At 38.8% G+C, this 15,091-nt stretch overlaps 1 protein-coding gene across 2 annotated transcripts in view; it reads right to left on the bottom strand.

Moving 5' to 3' along the window:
* The window catches only part of TNIP3 (TNFAIP3 interacting protein 3), a 68,123-nt gene that overhangs the window by 26,652 nt on the left and 26,380 nt on the right, over positions 1-15,091 (bottom strand). For both annotated transcript variants that reach the window (XM_044224086.1, XM_044224087.1), the window contains exons 3-6: positions 7,029-7,115; positions 3,703-3,783; positions 1,942-2,007; positions 387-518 (exon numbers count right to left, since the gene is read on the bottom strand). In XM_044224086.1, the coding sequence (XP_044080021.1) occupies positions 387-518; positions 1,942-2,007; positions 3,703-3,783; positions 7,029-7,115 (366 nt within the window). The remainder of the gene's footprint in view (positions 1-386; positions 519-1,941; positions 2,008-3,702; positions 3,784-7,028; positions 7,116-15,091) is intronic.

Genomic DNA, 15,091 nt, shown 5'->3' with positions numbered 1-15,091 from the left:
TATTTGTAAAACTCTGTAAGCTGAAAAGCAGCTGTACAAATACAAAGTACTGTCCTATTATTATTAACACTAATAATAATATATGTGAGTAAAATCGAAAGAGCAAAATTCATCTTCTAGGCCGAAATGCGCTAGAAAGACAGCTCCAAATCTCAGATCAGTTCTCTCTGCCGGTAGATCTGTGCTCTACCGACACAGGACCGCAAGCCCATTTGGTCAACAAAGGAGGAAGCGAGCGGGGCATGTCCCTGGTTCTGATTGCGGAGAACTGCCCGGCTCTGCGCCTCTGGGGACTCGCACAAGCCCTCCGCCCTCGCACACAGGTGTGGGGTCCGGCTACTCCCCGCCGCGGCGCGGGGGAGGTCCGCCCCGCAAGCCCCGCCCACCTCCTGGCGCCGCAGCCGTTCGCGGGTCAGCTCGAGCCGCTTGTCGCTCTCTCTCTGACTCTGTTGCCGCTCCTCCTCCTGCGCGCTGAGAAATCTTTCGGCGGCGTCCAGTTTCGTTTTCAGCTCGGCGACCTGAGGAAGTCGTTCACAGAGCGTCGCAGAAACCGCTTCTGAAACTCACACCCTCCTCCCCCCTCCCGGATTTATTCCCACCGAGTGCACTTGGGGACAGACACGCCCCACTCCTGGGCGGGCCCCTAAGGGGAGAAGCTCTACTCCCCCCCGCCCGCCCCCCACCCCTTCGCAGAGATCAGGACAAGTGCATCTAAAAAAAGGACTTCCTCTGGGCGGGGTGGGGGGGGGTGGCAAACCCCTGCAACAGAATTCAGCCCCTTCCCTCTTTTCTCCAAACCACACCACTTCCGAGGGAATAAAGATTTGGACCTTAGGGTGAGGGGACACTTCCGGGCCTGTCATTCTATTCCTGTCTCTCAAAATGGACCCTTTCCTGACTTGAAGAGGGCGGCATGGAGGGATAGGGGGTAAGTGAATATGTCTACACCAGAGAAAAACAATGGCTTTTAACTCATCAGTAACGTGCAATGTTGGACCCCCTACGAAAGGCCGAATCAGCCCTCAGAGTGACGCCGGTCCAGTTGAGAAGCTTTAGGAAAGGGTGCTTCATCAGAGAGGCCCGTTGTTAACCCCCGGTCTTCATAAACCTGCGTGCCATTCTTCCTGAGCAGCTTAGACATTTTCTCTGGGATCGTGTTCTTTAAAATCTGGGGACACAAAAGCTGTCCCAGACTGACTATAATAAGCTGACCTGACCGTGGCCTCATATGTCGTGGAACATAATCGTGCACTAACTAAATTTAATACTTATGCCTATCAAAGTGGAGAAGAGCAATACTGCTATGTTCCTCATCGTGGTCCGGTTTCTTAATTCTGAATTATTCAGGGAAATTTACTTTCTCCCTTTCCCTCTTTTTGAACGTGAAATAATTTAAAATGATAAGTTGATCCCTCCAAAAATTTCTCACCCAAACTAAAGATTCTTCGACAGAGAACATACTTTAGGGGGGAAAGGGAATGCACCACTTCCCCTCACACTTTCACTGTTACCGCTGTTTATTTCTTTATCTGTGGAAAGAGCTTATGCTATCTAATTAAAGAAGTAGAGAACTAGCCTTGCAAAAAACAGTATGAACCTTAAACCATCTGTCACCTCACCTATAACCTTGTGTATTCATTCCTGCTACGATATTCTGTGAGCTATGATAAATGTGTGCATAAGAACTCTAGAGACACCTCGAGAGGCTATTTTTAGTACTTTGTTTTTTGTATTGCCATGCGCAAGAGAATTCACTGATATCCTTCATTAATCTTCAGTACCAAGAGGCCAATAATACACTCAGCACCCCCCCCCCCGCCCCCATCATTTTTCAACAGTTGGCTGGTCACGAATCTCCTTCAGCTGAAATCAGTGAGAATCTTCATAGATTTGGTCCCACTGCTTATTGATTTAAACAATACTAAACAGGGAGGTGTTTACCTTTCTTTCATATAGCTCCTTCATACTTCTGAATTGCTGATCCCATTGCTGGTTGACTTCCAGGAGCTGAAATTATTAAAATTTAGCTAATCAATATGGATTTTTGCCCATTTGGAAATTTGGCCAAAATAAAATCACTTTTTGGGGGGTACTAAGATCTTGCAAGCCATGGGTGAAGACAGTAATCCTTTCACCAAGTACTGATAGGGCTGCGATGACTTAAATGAGCACACTTTTCCTGTTTTCACAAGTGGCTCATGTATGAAAAAATATTAAGTCTTCTGTCTATCTTGACTTGTCAGCTGAACCACTTATTAGCAACTTTCCACTTTGCTTAGTTATTTGAATTTTCATCTTTGTTTAGCCCAATCAAAATCCAGGAAAAATATGTGAGCATTGATGGTTTTCTGTAAAATTTATTAATATATGAAGGGTCTTTTTTCAAACCTTTCCATATTTTTCTATGTGCTTACATTGATTATTACAATGAAATATTTCTTACAGCTTTTAAAAAGCAGAATTTATGTTAACAAATTCCAACTTATATTAACTGATCACATGTACTTACAATATTGTGCTTTTTAAAATCAACACATGATTTGTAAAGTATACTCAGTGAATGGATAATATCACCTTTTTCAAAGTACAGATTTTCAAGGAATAATGGTTTTATTGTAAGACAATATTTAGAAATAATTTAGGCTGCAATTTGGAAGCTTTAAAATTATATGCTAGATAAAAGGAAGAAAAAACACTATGACCTGTGTTTTAGTTTTCTTGTAAGGGAAGTCTGTAATTTCCTACATTAAGAGAAATCCAACACTGTCAATATGGGACAGAGATCAAGAGGATAGTCACAATGACTAAAAAGAAGCAAGATATTCTCCCAGTTATAAAACAAAATACCTAATCCCAACAGGCAATCACTAGGTAAATCTTATGCTGGAAATAGATATGGGTATTTAGTATGGACTATATAATATTACTCTATAAGGGTATCTGCTCTGTTGGCATTTTAAGGATTAACATTTATATGCTATGGTAACATTGCTCTGCTATCGTTCAGTAATTTTCCAGAAGGTTTCAATATTTTATGTAGTATCAACAAGGAGTAGAGGGAACCACAGAGAAGACATGAAGCATATAACATGTCTAATTGTTTAGAAAAGTAATTTAAAAATTGACAACATACACAGGGCTAAAATTGTTATACTTTTCACTTCTCTGTCAAGAAGAATAAAGAGTTTCTAACATTCATTAAACTGAGAAAAACAGAACTCAAAATAACATCCATTACATCCCTAATGGCATTTTAGAAAGAAACATTTTTTTTTATGATATTGCTCCTTAACCCCTATGTGGTTGGATGCCCAGCTCATAAAGTCATAGAACCTAAATCAATTACACTTAAAGCCTGCGACAGTTTGAGTCTCAAGGTGTGTCAGGTTGTAAGGCATAATGGCATAGTTGATAAGCTCACATAGTCCACGTGGATGAAACATTTAAGTTTTGAGAAAATTAAGATTATAGTAATGGGATTTATGACTGTCATTTTTTACTCTTCTACACAAAAACTGAGAGCGTGAGTAAGAGAAATAAAAGTGATTAAGAAAAAAGCACTCGCTCTCAAAATAACACTTTTCAATATCCTAGAACTATTGTGATCCAATAACAAAAATAAAAGACTCTAGATATACATTCTATTTTATTCTTAGCATTAAATCATGTTACATGTTGCTTCACCTAATATTTCTAAATTACCTCTTTTCTCTGTTTTTCCAAACACCTTATCTTTTGTTCAAGAGAATTTGTCAAGTTCTTTCTGCTTGATGATTGATCATACTAAAAAAAAAAAAAAAAGAAAAGAAAAAAGAGTGAAACAAAATAGTCTACAACATAAGTTGGGGAAATGTTATCCTTCACAAACTCCATGCATTTGCCCAGCTCTCCTGTGGTGATTCATAAAAATATCTTATTCTAGAGGTATCATCCCTCACACCATAGTCCATCATAGAGACCTGTTTATATTATGTTTCAGGTTCCTTTATGTGAAGTAATTGACAAAATAATTCTCTAATACATTACAAATGTATCTATACAATAGGGAAATAAGAAATTAGGATTTCATGAGTTTTGATTTCAACCCCTTTCCAAACAAAAATAATAATAATTCTTATAGAAATCAGGTAGGTTTCATAGACACATTTTGGATATTTATATTAAATATATGTGCTGCCGAAGCGAGCACTGGATATTTATAGTAAGTAATAAATATTTCTAAAAAGTCATTTCTGTAGATGTGTCCGTATCTGAAGAGTAACCCTGGCAAAAGTCAGAGGAATGATAGAATCATCAAGAAAAAAAGACCAATACACATAACTAAAAGGCAGCAAACTGATTCTGAGATCATAATGAATTAGCTACCTCAGTGTCCATCATACAATTATGTTATAGAAAGGTTAGCATAGATTATCTGATATTTTGCAATTTTCACCAGCCTTTTGAATAAAGCCAATAGGTTATAAGTTGAGATAGATAACAAATCATTGGCACAGCAAAAAAGTTAACCACCTTTCTTTTCAGCTCTTCCCCACCCACCCAGCATTGGGGGTATTTATTTAAAGAAAGAACAAAAGCTCTGGAAACTGTGGGCCATCTGTCTAAATGGACCACCAACAAAGTTCACTTAAGTGCTGTTTTCTCTATACTAACTCAATAGTCTTGTTACCATCTCATCTCCAAGTCATATAAACAATACAACGAATCTGGTGATGAGGACAGTCCAAAGTCTGCTATTCAGTTTTAGACTCAGTAGTTTTGGAAATTGATTACAGATATTCATGAACAATTAAATATTTTCAACATGTGTCAGCCTTTGCCAAAAATATTTATAGGATGTGTTCTTTTACAATCATCATGGGACTTCCAGGATTTTTTTCATTAGAAATGATTTATAAAACTTTTTCTATCTTTTCTCTACTTATCTGTATCTCACTCGATGTTTTAGGGCTAGATGATACTTTATATCTCTATAGACACTGTTCTTAGTTTTCTTAGCTTCTTCTTATTCAGACCCATGAACAATTAGGGCCACATTTAAAAAGAGATATTCTTCGGCGGGGGGGTCAATAAGTTTAGAATTACCATGCTTGTGTCTGACCTCAAGAAGCTGATTTGGCGGAGTTCCAAAAGGAACATCAAAGTCCAGGTGACAATACATTGGTCTTATAACTGGGCTTTCCCTTTTTTAGGAAGTCTAGACTCTTTCTGCTTCAGAACAGACTATTAGGTACATTTGATTTGGAAAGTGCCATGAGTAAACTGTATTTAGGGTATCCTGAACTCGGCAAAGCAGACAGTCAGTGAGACCAGATTCCAAACCAGTGGTTCTTAGTACAAGAACAGATAAAAGTCACTGTTGGGAGCTTGCTAAACATAGGGCATCATGAACGCTGAAACAGAATTTCTGAAAGGGGAGTATAGCACTCCATTTTCTTCTTAATAAACTAGTTTTTAGAGAATTTTCAGGTTCACAGCAAAATCTAGTGGAAGGTAAAGAGATTTCCCATATGCCTGCTGCTCCCATACCTATGCACACGTTATCAACAACTCCCACCAGAGCAGTGTTTTTCTTACAATTGACAAACCTCTACTGACACATCACCAAAATTCATAGTTTACATCAGGGTTCATTCTTGGTGTTGCCCATTCTGTCAATGTGAACAAATGTATAATGATGTTACAGTATCATACAGAATAGTTTCACTGCCCTAAAAACCCTCTGTGCTCAGCCTACTTATCCATTTCTATTTTAAATTAATTTCAGAGGTTATAGTGATTCATACTAAAGTTCAAGTTTCTCCTGTTCCAGACTATGCCTGGAGGCATAGATCTGGGGTCCTCAAAAAATCTCCTCTCTATTTGTGATATAGACAAAAAAACCAAACTTCTGCCACCAGCAAACATTTGTATGACCCAGGCTTCTGGGAATCCAGATTAAAAGTAATTATATAGTGTGTATTTTTTTTGTCATATATAATTTTCTCTGCAAAGAAATTATAAAACATTTGGACTTTAGTTTTTATTTTATAAATAAGAGTTACTGAAAAACTAGATCCTAAATCTGTAAGAGAGAGAGAAAGCACAGTAATAAGAATTTCTTACATGCCATAAATATATTACCAGAGGTTTCTCTGGAAATTAATCAACATGTTACCATGGTTCATATGTCTCAGGTATGTATTAAAACAAAGCAAAGTCAATCAAACACAAAATTTTGGGAGAAATTTCCATTTGTATTTGCTTTGCTTTCCAGTTACTTATGAAGGTATCTGATGTTTCAATAAATACAAAGATTTTCAGTCATTGCTTCTACTAAGGGACCACTTACAAAACAATTATTCCTTGTCTAGTGTAATCTGTGCTTAAAGTATCTGGGCATTTCTCTCTCATTCACCATAACACCCAAAAGAGCTTCTAAGATACTCAAATTCTGACACTGCTAAATTAACTATCTAAATATCTAAATCACTTGGTTTGATTCTACACTAGTAGTAAAGTTCTAAAGTTCTAAAAATTCTTCTAAAAAACTAGTTCTAAAAAGTTCTAAAGAACTAAAAAGAACCAAAGTTCTAAAAAGTTCTAAAAAGAACTTTAAGAGAGCATTTTCACTCATTCATTCATGTAGTAAGTCTCTGTTACAGTAACCAGTAACCCAACAAAATTATGGTATTAATTGTACATACATACTCTTTTATTTCCAACTATACGAATATTGTTTTTTTTAATTTAACATTGAACCAAATTTCTCTAAAACAAGGGTAAAATATGGAGTCCACAGGAGACCACTGAAAGGACTTTGTAAACCAGTACAAGAAGAAATGTAGCTCAGAGGAACCAAAGGAAATGCTAGGGTCACCCAGATACTTTTCCTTTGTTAAATAACATTGATTAAAAATATGTAGCAGATAGTACCTAAAGAAAACAAACTAGCCATTTCTACTCTTTTTCATCATTGGCTCATGAACCATAGGAAATGCAGTTGATGCTAGAGATGGACAACTCATCCCCTAGAAATGTGTTCTTACCTCTGCATGCTCCATAGAACCTTCTGCAGCACTCATTCTAGTTGTTCCCTGTGCAAGATGTGCCGTGGAAGCTGTTTTTCCTGAGGTCTTGGAAGACAGAGAGATAAAGAGAAAGAAAATGTTTCCTGTGTATTTTTTAAAGTGAGATCAAATATGTACAATTTTAAAAAGACAACACAGTTAACTCATGACAGAAAATAACAGTCATAGATTTCATTAAAAATGAAGAGAAGTGAATCCGTATACGATTTACACAGAATAAGGTCATCGGCACAGCATCTGTGATTTTAACTTTTCTTCTCTTCTCGATAGGGATTTCCCAGGATGTCTCAAGGAGGCAGGCTGTGACTAAGACAAGCCTATTAGCCTTGCCTATGGTAAGTAAATTGTCATTCTTCCTTTACTGGCAGTTTCTCCCACTGGAGGAGGAAGTTACCACAGAAAGCCTGGGCAAACCAAGTCTTGCCTCAGTAGCCAAACTTCTATAACTTCATTGTATTTCCCAGAGAATTAGGTAACTGTTGACTTTTTGACAACTCGGTTACTTGCTTCCCTTAAGGCCAGATTTTCTGGCAATGCCTTCTAACTGTGCACTGAGCCATGTTGTACCTAATGAGTCATTCGCAATTCTGTAAGTGCTACTAATTCCTATGGGACTAAAAGAGAAAATCCATTACAACAAAACCTGGCTATTGTTTGCAAAGCTTATCTTTTATATTGGCAGAAAGCTTAAACTCGGTTCTCAAGTTTAAGACTATCTTTTCCATAGATCAAGTCCAGATTTTCTCCATGATTCATTTGCAGTTCAATGTTTTGTTTTGTTTTTGTTGTTGTTGTCATTTTGTCACTAATATCTTAGTGTTAACTAGTTGACGTATCCTTTTACTGGACATTGAGGTAATGGAATCCTGGGTCATGGCGATAAAAGCGTGAAAAGATGGATGCTTGGAGCTACACAAATGTGTCATGGTAGAGCAGAAGACCTCATTCTGGGCTTGGAGGAGAGGGAGCAAAAAACCAGCCAAGAATATAGAAAGCAAAAGAAAGAATTTATAGTCAATCACTTAATTTACATTTTCCTTTACACCTTCCTATGGGATGGGCTCTTATATGTGGGGTAAATCCTAAAACTCCTGAAATTCAAACTCTTTAAAAGAGAATAGTGGGTGCCCAAATTTGGCTGTCCTTTTTCTCTTCATATCTTCCATCACTTCCCAGCTCTTACTGTGCTCCAGCCATTCTGAATCCCCTTCATTTCCTGAAATAAGCCATATGTCTAATACATGTTGCTTTCTCTACCCAGAACATTCCCTCCTCTGGGCCCGCTCCAACTAATTGACCTGGAAAACCTGGCTAATGCTTCTCTTGCCCATGATCTTATTTGACCTCCTTTTACCAACCAAGCAGAGCCCTTACTTAGTATTTAAGATAGTTTATTTGCATGGTTCCATGGTTGCCTCTGTGCCTACAGCACCGTGACACACAGCATGTGTTCAACACATTCTGCTGAATGAATAAATTGAGGTATATCTACATGACAAATTTATAGATTTTTTGCTGTCTATATGTATATGTACATGGTTTTGTTTTCTCCTGGTTTCTTGGTCTGTCCTAGGGGTGCACTCTAGTGAAATAGAGTGATGTTTCCTTAAGGCAATATCCAAAAATGCAGGTGGGAATCAAATTGTTCAGATTTCACATATGATCTGATTTTAAGGGATATAAGCAGAGATTCCCTGGAGACTGACACTTCATTAACACTAAAACCCGCTCATCAAAAATGAAGAAAACAAACTATAATGTGAAAATATTTTTTCCCAATCCTCCTCCCCTACAATAGTTATATGTATATTGTTCAAGGTTCACTTCAGCCTCATCTGTGTTCTTGGTAATAATAAAACCAGTGGATATGCTAACATTAGCCTAGAGGGGTGGTTGGAAAGGACATTTCTTGCCAGAAAGTACTGTCCTTGGCCTTGGTGACTTTTGGGTCTCCTTTGTATAGTTCTCCCAATGCACACTCATCGTTATAGCACAACATGGCATGATGGCTCTGTGGATTGGAAGTCCTCTGCCTTTGCATTTTTCATCACAATTCCTTTGCCTCTTCTGCTATGCAGTTTAACAGCAAACGGATTTTCAGTTAGCTCCAGAGAACAGTGTGGTAACTCATGAATTAACAACGGCTCTTCCGGAGAGCCCCCAGTTTGGTTTGAGAAAAAAGGAACTTGCACTACAGCAGCCTGAGAAATAAGCTAGATCTATTCTGTTACACATGCCCTCCTTACCTCACCTCCAGCCTTCTCACATGCACCATGTCAGAGTCTGGCTTGTAGTCAGACTTTGTTTCCTGACAAGTCTTACTAGCTGCAATAACCCTCAGAGGAAAAGACATGTCATTCCATGTTTCTAAGTGGAATCTGAAGAGTCCTCATTTCTCAAGTGACTAAAATATTACATAGAGGAAAAGAATGAACAAAAAGAGATATGGTGAAGAAAAAGGACCAAGGAACTACCAGTCACTGGTTTGCAACTATCATGTGAGTTGATGATAATTCTCTCAAAACTATTCTAAGAGAGATCATCACATTTCTATAAATGCTTCGAGGCATTCTTTATCAGGTAAAATAAACATTTTTTTTTAACTATCCTTTTAGAATGAAGGTTGAAACCCTATTTTGCTTCCTGAACCTGTTGCACAAATTTTTAAGTGAGTGTGCTATCCAGGAAGGACTGAGAGCCTCAACGGGGAATGCAAAGGTCTGACTGGAGTCCGTTCATTTGCACTTATAACTTGGCTTTTCCATTCACCACTTGTGACTCTGGGCATGATCCTTAAGGCCTCTGAGCTCAACTTCCACTTGTTCCTTTTTTTTTTTAAATTTTTTTAAAAGATTTTATTTATTTGTTAGAGAGTGAAAGAGAAAGAGACAAAGGGCACAATTAGGTTCCCCTTTAAGCAAGGAACCTGATGTGGGTGGGACTCAATCCCAGGACCCCAGGATCATGACCTGAGCCGAAGGCAAATGTTTAACAGACTGAGCCATCCAGGCATCCCTCAACTTCCTCATTTGTAAAATGACAATTGTAATAGTGTTTTCCTCCTTGGGGCACAATTGTGTCCCCCTTGCTATCTTTGGTAAAACATACAAAAGTTTAGATATTAATAATAATATGATCTTAAAGGTAGGGATATCGATCATATTATTTGTACAACAAATAATATGAGAAAAAGAAGGGCTATCAATCATTTAGATTTCACTTGACTCTGAGTGGATGCCAAAGGGAAATAAGCAAAGGTCCCTGCTTCTAATGAAATTAATGTATATACACATATGTGTGTGTGCACACACACCTGTCTGTGAGAATTCAGAGGAGAGAGAGCTCATTCTCAGCCTTAATTGTTATGGAAGGAGCTTCAGTTTCAGCTGGGTCTTGAAGGGTGGGTAGGATTTTGATAGGTGGTGGAAGCTGAGGTACACTGCTATAATGTGAGCAACATAAACAGAATGGAGGTGGACAGACCCAAGTATGAAGGATTCTAACAAGCCCAATATAACCAAAGTAGAGCTCATCTAACATTGATTTGGATCAAATTGTGAAAGGCTTTACATTTCATAGCCAAAAATTCTGACTTTATTGCATAGGCCATAAGGGGCCACTGAAGACCCTTGAGAAAAGGAATTTTACATGATCAAAATATCTTTTTCATAAAAAGAAACCTGGATATACACATTATGTACCACAACTGCAATACCTCCTTATAGATATAATGAAAAATAATATTTCAAATATTCAACAATTTAACCATCACTTCGTCTAGGGCACACAGAATGAAGCAGCCTCACTCCGATATTAATCATGCACTTGTCATCTCTATTTGGATGCATCTCTTTCTCCACTGGGTATAAAACCCATTTCCTGGTCTTCCACATAAAACTTGTCTTGCCCATCACATTCAATGGCACCTTTCATGCTCCATGTTACAAATCTTAGAGTTGACATATTTGATTCCTCTTTCCCTCCAACCTGTATCCAATTTATCAGAACATTCTGTAGACATTTTGAAAGTATACCAGAAAGGAGAGCCCCGCATGGGCCCAAGAGCCTAGAGGCTTCCCAGTTCAACGAGAGCAGCAAAGGTGAAGTAAATGTACCTTTTGATAACTTTTTCAAAATGGGAATTTTAGTGTTTGTGTCCTGACTTTATTCACGTACACAGTTTCAAAGAATGTCCAGTCGTGGCTGAAATCTGTCTCTGTGTCATATCCTGCTTCCACGTTTACTAGTTATGTGAACCTGGGCAAGGTGCTTAGCAGCTCTGAAGTGATCAAGCCACGCTCATGCCATAGACGCAATAACCTAACAGCCTCTGTGCTTCTCCTCTTGCGCCTCCCCCCGTCTATTATCAATATAGGAGCTATTGTGAATCTTTAAAAATATGTCATTTCATGACACCTCTCTGCACAGAACACTCAGAGTGAAAGTAGAACTCCACAGAGGGGCCCACAAGGCCTCACCTGCACTTTTCTGACTTCTCACTGTTCTTCCTTCTGCTCGCTCTGCCCTGTGTCCTGTCCTCACTGCTGCTCCATGAACCTGGCAGGCACATTCCTTGTTCTCCCTGCCAAGAACTACCTTTCCCCTAATATCCACTGGGTTCACCCCTTCACCTTCAACAGGTGATTGCTTAAATGTCCGCTGTTTCTTGAATTCCTACTTGACCTCCTGATTTAAAGTTGCCTTCCCTCCCAGCACTTTCTATCTATCTACCTTCCCTGCCGGATTTTTCCATACCGCTATGTATAATACAATATAGATTTTTCTTCTTTGTGGCTTCCCACCATTAGAATGTAAACTTCATGATAATAATTTTTGTCTGTTGTGTTCATTCCATGTTTCTCAAATCTAAGATCATGCCAATTATTTTAGTGCCTACTCAAGGACACATAATGCTCAGACACACATAGTCTCCTTGCTACCCAAAATTAAATCAAGAATGTTCCTGAATCAGCTATCTTCAGAAGAGATTATAAAAGATCTAAGGATCAAAGCCTTCAACTTCTTAGCCTCCAAACTAGGAAACCACCTCTCCTTCAGACCCCAAATTTGGGTTTGGACTAGGAGAGTTAGGTGAGGGAGGTGTCCCAAATTCCATAACATCATGGGGGATGGGGTTTGGTTTTGTCCTTCCAGCTTCTGACTCTGAAGCAATTCTTTCTGGCAGTTGAGACTTGCTTGAAGTCTGTTCTCTCTATATACTTTTAGTGTTTGGTGCATATCAGATACATCCTAGGGCAAAGTGGTTTCTGCTGGTTAGTCTGCAGTCTTTATGCAGCTGCAGACTCTATGAGACTTCCACATCTGAAGGTTTTTCAGCACAGCACAGAGCAGCCTGGAATCTGAGACAGCTGGACCATCAGCCCTCCCTGTGAAGGCAGCCCTGGTTCTTCACAGCCATTAGTTATTTCCTCCTTGGTGATGCCAGGGTGCTTTGTGAGGTATCAACTCGAGCATTTACAGTAAAATAGTCATTAATTTTATGTACCTTTCCCTTCTGAGAGGCTGGAAGCTTCTTGAAGGTAGGGTCAATATTTCTCACTTGAACGTTGGGTACTAACATAGTACCTTCAGACTCCAGAGTAGTGAAACCATCCATTTTTATTGAATGTATCTGTTTATGCATGAGTCTTCAGTAGGAAATTATAGCACACCTCCACTTCTAAGAATACAGCCCGGAGGAGAATGACCGCAGTCACACAAAGCCATATATTCTGCCTCCAAATCAAAAAAGATCGAGTAGGGGCATCAACCATTAAAAAAAAAACAAAAACTGTTCCATTTCTGTGTATTTTCTTTTTATTCATTTTATAGGTAAATATTTTATCCTTCTCTATTTTAGTTATATGATCTCTCTATATATTTGCCTCCATATAAATCCCCATTTAAGGTTTTTTTTCTCTTAATCTTGGTTACTATTTAATAATAAGCAATATAAATACTTGTACATGCTATGTGGGAATTTTTAAAAGGCATAAATGTGGTCTTCAATAACATTTCCTACATTTGCACAGGGCTTTATCACATCTTTTGAGATAAGTTAATATCTTGATTAACTCATGATCCCTCCAAATAGGCGCTGCTCTTTGTTTTCTGTAACTAATCCTTTCTCTGCTTGGTTAATGATATCTTCTGCCTCCAGGGCTGATTAAGTTTGCCATTAAATGCAAAGAGAAAAACGGTCCCTGTTCAACCTTTGATTTTCTTTTGTTGTTGTTGTTGTTTAAGATTTTATTTATTTGCTTGTCAGAGAGAGAGAGAGCACAAGTGGGGGAAGCAGCAGGCAGAGAGAGAAGCAGGTTCCCCACTGAGCAAAAAGCTCTATGCCAGGACTCAGTTCCCAGACCCCAGGAGCATGGCCTCAGCCAAAGGCAGACACTTAACTGACTGAGTCACCAAGATGTACCTAAACTTTGGTTTTCAAAATAGACTCTCCAAACTCTAGGGACCATATTGAAGACCAAAACTTTGAATTGCAAAAGCTATTTTTTTTCTCTGAAAATTATCTTTAAAAGCTTTTTAAAGATGAATTCCTCTTGTGCAGTTTATTTTGAAATGCCTCAAAAAATAACACAGATTAATGCATACAAAGAGGGGTGAATAGGTAGAGAGATGCGTGGTAAATAAGTATAGTAAAAGGTTGGTGGCAACATTTAGGTGGTGGATATACCAGTGTATATCATAAAATCCTTTCAACTTGGCTATATATTTGAAACTTTCAGAATAAAATGCTTGAGAAAAAGACAGAATCCCGGCATAAACCTTTTGCCATTAAGAACTGATAGAAAAGATGGTAGTTGAGAAGTCAATATAACCTTTTCCTTATCTCTTCCACTCCTACCCCCTCACTGAAGAATAGATTTCAAGGTTTCATGGCCTGAGGGAAAATGAGAAAAGATCAGGGAGTAAGAGTATCTGGGTGATTGTGAGGGCTCGGGAAGAAATGGAGCTCCACTCCCCTACTTCTACGGACTCATCCATCATCTATCCAAGTGCTCAGATTGTGGCTAAGAACAGAGACAGTTTCAGCCTCATCCCCTGGGTTAAGTCTGGAGAAAGGGCCAGTCCTGAAAAGAATTTCTCCATACCACCATGGTACCCAGCTGAGACTTTGTGGCATGTCTAGGTCTTGAGACAGCTCAACACCAAAGGGCTGTGGAAGCAGAGCCAGATTATTTCCTACATTTCTGAGAAGAATGAAAAAGTGGTTAACTGAGAAGTTCGCAGTATTTACCATATATATAGCCCCGAGGATAAGAGGTGAAATGAGCACGGTGTAAGCTTCAATGACTGCCACCAAGGATATGGGCCAATGAAAAGACCATAAGGAGGAGCTTACATTAGTGCCAAGGGCATTGTAGGATGGTGGATTTTTTGTAGCCTAAATGCTTTCACCCTAAACTTGCCAGAAAATACAAGACATTTTTATTTGCTATTTCTGACAATCCTCCTCCACCTTGATTACTTCACAAAATTGGCTGCACAGACCTTATGTGCCATTATGGGGAGAAGGAGGGAGTTGAGAGAAGGCCTGCAATGTCAGTTGCCAGAGAAAACAATGAAGTGGCTGACATTCTCTGTAGCCAAGCAGATTACTTTATCTTGTAAGAGACAGGATGGGGTCCTAGACTGAAACTAAGTTCAGTTCAGAAAGCAAAAATATACATATTTTGCATACATGAGTTCTGTGGTTTGGAACATTATATTTGCTTTAATTTGAACTTTATAACAACTCTATGAGGTTGTCAGGAGAGTTATCTTTGATGATAATAGGATTAAGTTGAAATTCAGAGATGTTAAGTGACATGGCCATGGTCATTGTATGACATGTGGGTAGCTGAACCCTTACCAGAGTTCACTTAACCCCCCATGTTTATTCCCCGTGAAGAACCTTTTATCTATATGGGCAAGATACAAATAACACAGCTGAAAATTATTGGACAAAACATCATTCAGGAGCCCAAGCCATTAAGGAATAGAATTCAGGAAAGTTTCAAGGTCAT

This window comes from Neovison vison, chromosome 11 (assembly GCF_020171115.1).
Source record: "Neovison vison isolate M4711 chromosome 11, ASM_NN_V1, whole genome shotgun sequence".
NCBI lineage: Eukaryota > Metazoa > Chordata > Mammalia > Carnivora > Mustelidae > Neogale > Neogale vison.
Note: the sequence above shows the minus strand (reverse complement) of the source record. Positions and strands in the feature narration are given on the sequence as shown.